We start from the raw sequence: 5,896 nt of genomic DNA on the forward strand, positions 1-5,896 counted from the left end.
TTTAACCAAACAGAATTCACCTCTTAACAATTCAGATGTTGTCTCTTAATAGAACTATTAAGAGTTAAACAAACAACCACATCATCTATTTCATTTTCATTAATATCTAGATTTGATTTACTAAAGAGATCATGAATAGATCAAATCATGCACATTAAGGTATTTCATGTAAGTAAGAATCTGGACCTTCTTATAGCTTATTGTTTATCAAAAAGAGATTTTCAATGCGTTCAATTTGACAAAGGCTTGTAATGTGATCCTCAATTACAAAGGAGTCCATATAACCTTGGTGCATTATGCAATGTGTAGTTCTGCTGCTTAATATTTGTCTAATGTCTGCACAGATGGTTGATATAATTATCCAACTAATCTGGATAAATGTATGGATTTATAAACGGTTTACGTTTATAGAACCGTGTACAAATGTATTAAATCATACACAAGTTTTTTACTTAGAACTGCGTACGATTGTAAAAAAAAGTAAATGTTTTTTTTTCGATTTTGTAACCATCCATTATTCCAAATTAATACGAATAAACCTATACCCCCCATTTACAATAGGGTCTGGCTTGGGAGCGGCAATGACGTGTGTTGACATTGGCAGATTACCAACCCCCTCCCCCATATATAAAGAAAGAAAAAGACAACCTAGAAGACAATAAACATTCCTACTTCATTCAAAAACAAAATCGACACATGTAATGGAACATTTTTTTTATTAACCTGGATATTCAACCCGCTATGCGAGCCGACTAATCCTAGGCCGACCACCTGCTTTGCAAATAGCCTGGAGTCACCGCATTTGAACCTCCAGGGCCACAAGGGGATTTCTATTTCTCCTTGGATTTGAACCTGGGACCTCCTGGTACTTTTGACTTTTGGAGTCAAGCTCAAACCAATCAGACATCATCCTTGTGGTTGTAATGCAACATTTCAATGTAACCATTAAACTGTAAAGAACATCGACAAAAATACATAGAAAAATTTAATGGCCAATATTTTTGCAAAAAGTCTTTAACACTTGTACCTTAAACCAATCCTTCCTACATTACCACATCCTGCCATCTGCCATGCGTTTCACAGTAAACGTTCTCTTCTTGTGTAATTGTGAAAGAGGTCGTTGGCGTCCACGTGTCCTATATATAAATTTGAAAGTAGCAACGGTTATTCTAACAAAATAAAGTGCTTTGTGCAATATATAAATAAAACGAAAGAATCTTCACAAATACGTACCCCGAAAGGGAAACGTATTGTTCGTTCATCACAAAATGGAAGATTTGCTTCACTATACCTAGTGGCCACACTCCCAACCGTATTGTTGTTGGTTACACTAATTAACGTGTACAAAAAAATCGTCATCAGACAAATCCAAGTACAAAATAGATTGTCGGGATAACTCAATGTGTGGTTCTCTTCCCAACTCAATGACAAAACTATTAAGAATGCCAAGTTGAAGGTACACAAGTTAGATGAAAGTATAATCCAAGAACAAGATTCAAATAACGTGCTTATAATAGAATAATTAACTCAACCTCAACGTTATTCAAAATTAAACAATTACCAATAAACCATAAAAAATCTATATGCTACAAAAGTACAAATTGGCATTAGGTGGCAGTTGTGGAGCATCAACTAACATGCTTGTACACCAACAACTATAATCCAATATCTACAAATATCATATGAAATTATAACTCAGAAAATAAAGATCTAAATTCTATTCACTGGCAGCGTTCTAGAGGTACACCATAAAGTAAGAAATAGAGAAACATGATTCGATATACAGAAAAGAAAAAATGTATATTAAAACATACCTTAAATGATTGTGTTTTTTGTGAAATCGAAGAAAAAGAACCAAGTAATTGAGTTATTTAGGTTGATTGAACGATTAAGAGATAATCATGAAACACAAAGCGACTAGGTTATACGGTGAGATAAGGCAGAAGGGATCAACCGAGAGATTAGGTTGAGCGATTGACAGATCTAGAATGTTTGAAGTCGTTGCAATGGAACGAAAAACTTGCCCCATGGCACGCTTCTCAATCTGAAGATAATAATGGCATATAAGCTCTTATACCCTAAAAAGACAAAACGCTTAATATGTATACCTCTTTCTTTAATAAAATAATAAATAAAAAGTTAAAAAAAACAATATTACATTTATTTTTAAAACAAATCAATATTTGAATTTTAATCATCATTAATTACGTTTATAAATTTAGATCTTAAAGTTTTTGTAAAAATGGAATATAATTTATGTTAAAAAAAACCCGAATATATTCTTACTTGTTTAGAATGATTTAGATGCACAAAACGAACATGATTTTATTAGATTCATATTTTGAAAAAATATCGACATAGGTTTATATAGTCATTTAAGAGGTGTTTGGGATTGCTTATAAAAATAATTTATTGATTTATTTCGATATAACACTGGTAATAAGTACTTTTAAATATTTGAATAAATAACATATAATAAATTTGTGAAGAAGTCAAATATTTCTGACTTATAATAAGTTGAAAAATGTTTTATAGGTGACACACACCCCTTGGTTATTGATCAAATATTTGTATTTTCGTAAATTTAGGTAACATGTGAAGCAATTTGACAAAATATGTCAATTGTTTTAAAAGGATTTGAGGTCTTAAAAAGTGGTTGCCGTCTGATAACCTACTCCAAATCATTCAGGCAAAGACACGTGTCCACCATCACCATCCGCTTCCCATTTGTAAGATTTTCCTGTTCTTCCAGACGATTTCTGTTCTTGGTTCGCTTCGTACAAAATCCCCTTCTCGTTACTAACGAGATACCAAAATCTCAAACAATTGGAGTTGCTTCTTTCGATTGTACGAAGACGAGATTATGACCCATGTTCGAGAAATCACAAACGTCTTCCATTACAAGAACAATGAAGCCATAAACGCATCGTTAAAGGTAACACTTGTGGTTTTCGTGGTTGCTTCGATTTCCTTCGTTTCCCTCTCCGCCTTCCGCAGTCCGCCGTCGCGGTGGTCCGCCGCTCCCGGTTGCCTCCTCCCTCCTATAACCCAAGTACCGGATTCTTCTCCCGGGGTATCAGAACCTCCTACCGGAATCTCGCACCTGCTTTTTGGTATTGGTGGGTCGGTTCGCATGTGGAGGGACCGTCGGCACTACACGGAGCTTTGGTGGCAACCCAACCGAACACGTGGGTACGTTTGGTTAGACGAAGAACCCGACCCGGAACTCTTCTCCACTTGTAACTCTCCTCCATACAAGGTCTCGGAAGCCTTGACCGGGTTGAAGAACGCCGGGTCCAGCCCAGCGGTTAGGATATCCCGGATTGTGATGGAGTCGTTCAAGCTCCGGTTACCGGATGTTAGATGGTTCGTGATGGGGGACGATGACACGGTGTTTTTTGCCGATAATTTAGTATCGGTTTTATCCAAGTACGACCACCGGCAGATGTATTACGTTGGGGGGAGTTCAGAGAGCGTGGAGCAGAACGTGATGCACTCGTACGACATGGCATTTGGCGGTGGCGGATTCGCCGTGAGTTACCCGTTGGCGGAGGAGCTGGCTCGGATCTTTGACGGGTGTCTTGATCGGTACCGTTACTTCTACGGGTCGGATCAAAGGGTGTGGGCCTGTGTGACCGAAATTGGCGTTACCCTCACTAAAGAACGTGGGTTCCACCAGGTAAACTCGAGGTTGTTTTCGTAATTTTGCTTACCTGCACTCGAGTCATCATTAAATAACATATCACATTTTATAAAAAATATGTATATTTACTTTGTGGGTGAAGTCAAAAAGACAAAAAACATAAAAAGTTGACGTGTCCCCAAGCGTAAAAAAAGCATACACGTGTCCTTCCTGTCGGACCTTACCTTACTCATGAAGGAATTTTTGCCATTTTTATTTAAATTTTTAATTATTTTTAATCTTAAATACAATTCGGATAAAAGTTTCTTATTTAATTATTAGTATTAATTAACGTGAAAATAGTTTTAACTTTTGGTGTTGGGTAATGAATTCGTAAATTGAAATGCAACGTGGATCCAACTGCTTTGGGGCACGTAACATAATTAAAGTTGTCCTAGGTACTCTTCATCGTACATTTTTGCCTACACGTGTCCTCATACGCCCACATGCTTTTTCCACCTGCTTTTATTTTATTGTATTTGTTTGAAATGACGATTATTATACCCTTGTCCACACCACAGTTGGATGTTAGGGGAGATGCTTATGGTTTACTAGCAGCCCACCCGATGACTCCATTAGTGTCACTCCACCACCTTGACTACGTGAAGCCATTGCTACCGAACCACACTAAGTACGAGTCATTGAACACCCTCATCCAGACCTACCGGCTCGACCCACCTCGAGCCATGCAACAGTCGTTTTGCTACTACAACACGTGGTGGCACCGATGGTCCATATCCGTCTCATGGGGTTACACAGTTCAGATATACCCGTCCCTATTGACCGCTCAGGAGCTAGAGATGCCGTTGCAGACTTTCCTCACGTGGCGGAGCTTTAAGGACGGGCCGTTCACGTTCAATACCCGACCTTTGAACGCCAACCCGTGTGAACTCCCTGCAATTTACTACATTAGCGAGGTTCAAGATGCTGGAAACGACACGGTGACCACGTATGTAAGAGATGAATCGGCCAAGAAATGCAAAAAAGGAGATTATCCTCACACGATTGACACGGTTGTAGTGTTGGCATCGAAGATGAACCCTAATTATTGGACGGAGGTAAAGATTTACATGGATGTTAAAAAATTAACGAATTTGGAAACGGAATAGAATGATTTTGAAATGTGATTTGTTATGCAGGGGGCAAGGAGACAATGCTGTGAGATCAGGGGGTGGAAGTATAATAGTATGCAAGTACGGGTTAGGAGTTGTAAAGATGGCGAGACGATCGCTAGTTAGATAAATGGTCAACATGCAGTTTACATTCCTCCGATTGTTGGAATGGTCAAATCGTGTGACTTGCGCGATATATTGTACCAGTTTTAAATCATTTCGACGGTCAGGGAGTAAAGCGAGTATGATTTGGTGACGGATTCCGTTTCACTTGACGTTTTTGAAGTGTTATTAATGGCGTTGCTACGATTGGGGTAATTCATGAATGATATTATTCCTACTTATTGTATTAAATATATGTACATATGAGGTGAGTTATTATGCAACATTTTACATTCCTACACCATTACAAGTTATAAATATGATGTGAAGTGACAATTGCGTGATGGTAAGTCGCAATGATGGGTGGCATGTTAAGAGCACAAGCACCACATCTGATGGGTCCTTCCCACCAAACAAACCAATCCATCTAACTTTGAAACTGATATTACAAAGTCAACAGTTTAAGGCCCTAAAAAGATTGCTATTACTATTTTTTTTTTAACCTGGATATCCAACCCGCTAAACGAGCCAACTAATCTCAGAACAACCACTTGCTTGGCAGATAGCCCGGAGTCATCGCATTTGAACCTCCGTGGCCACAAGGGGATTTTTATTCCTTCTTGGATTTGAACCTAAGACCTCCTAGTACTTTTGACCTTTGGAGTCAAGCTCAAACCAATCAAACACCAGCCTTATTATTATTATGGAATTTTGTTTGATGGTTAATTTTATCAAATTCCTTGCTTGGTTTATGAAAGTAAATAGTTATTTTTATGATTCAAACAATTTAGTTAAACGACATTTTTATTTATTTATATAGACAACTTTATCCATATAGTCATACAGGATTTGATTAAAAAACAACTATATAGCCCCTTAACCTGCTATATAAACATGACCAAGACCACTAACCACCACCATCGTTGCTGCCACATCCACCACCATCACCATGGTCGCCACCACTACTGTTATTGTTATATAGTATTTATAATGTAAGCAA

General features: G+C 37.9%; 1 protein-coding gene across 2 annotated transcripts; it reads left to right on the top strand.

Annotated features, from left to right (window-relative positions):
• The first annotated feature begins 2,791 nt into the window (after nt 1-2,791).
• Nucleotides 2,792-5,169, top strand: LOC112510097. 2 transcript variants are annotated; one of them, XM_025115387.1, is made up of 4 exons: nt 2,792-2,935; nt 3,260-3,679; nt 4,204-4,740; nt 4,822-5,169. In XM_025115387.1, exons 1-4 carry the CDS (start codon nt 2,864-2,866, stop codon nt 4,918-4,920), a joined length of 1,128 nt encoding a protein of 375 aa, XP_024971155.1. In that variant the 5' UTR covers nt 2,792-2,863; the 3' UTR covers nt 4,921-5,169. The 2 variants fall into 2 exon arrangements, with proteins under 2 accessions (XP_024971155.1, XP_024971154.1); XM_025115386.1 differs by having other exon boundaries at nt 2,792-3,679.
• Nucleotides 5,170-5,896: the final 727 nt, after the last annotated feature.

Source organism: Cynara cardunculus (assembly GCF_001531365.2).
Source record: "Cynara cardunculus var. scolymus isolate 2C chromosome LG 3, CcrdV1, whole genome shotgun sequence".
In the NCBI taxonomy this organism is placed as follows: domain Eukaryota; kingdom Viridiplantae; phylum Streptophyta; class Magnoliopsida; order Asterales; family Asteraceae; genus Cynara; species Cynara cardunculus.

What these genes read in the sequence shown, in the direction of transcription:
- LOC112510097 (XM_025115386.1), top strand. Translation starts at nt 2,864, where the DNA reads ATGACCCATGTTCGAGAAATCACAAACGTCTTCCATTACAAGAACAAT. An exon ending in AAGAACGTGGGTTCCACCAG is followed by an intron (nt 3,680 to 4,203) that starts GTAAACTCGAGG and finishes TCCACACCACAG; the next exon opens with TTGGATGTTAGGGGAGATGC. An exon ending in ACCCTAATTATTGGACGGAG is followed by an intron (nt 4,741 to 4,821) that starts GTAAAGATTTAC and finishes TTTGTTATGCAG; the next exon opens with GGGGCAAGGAGACAATGCTG.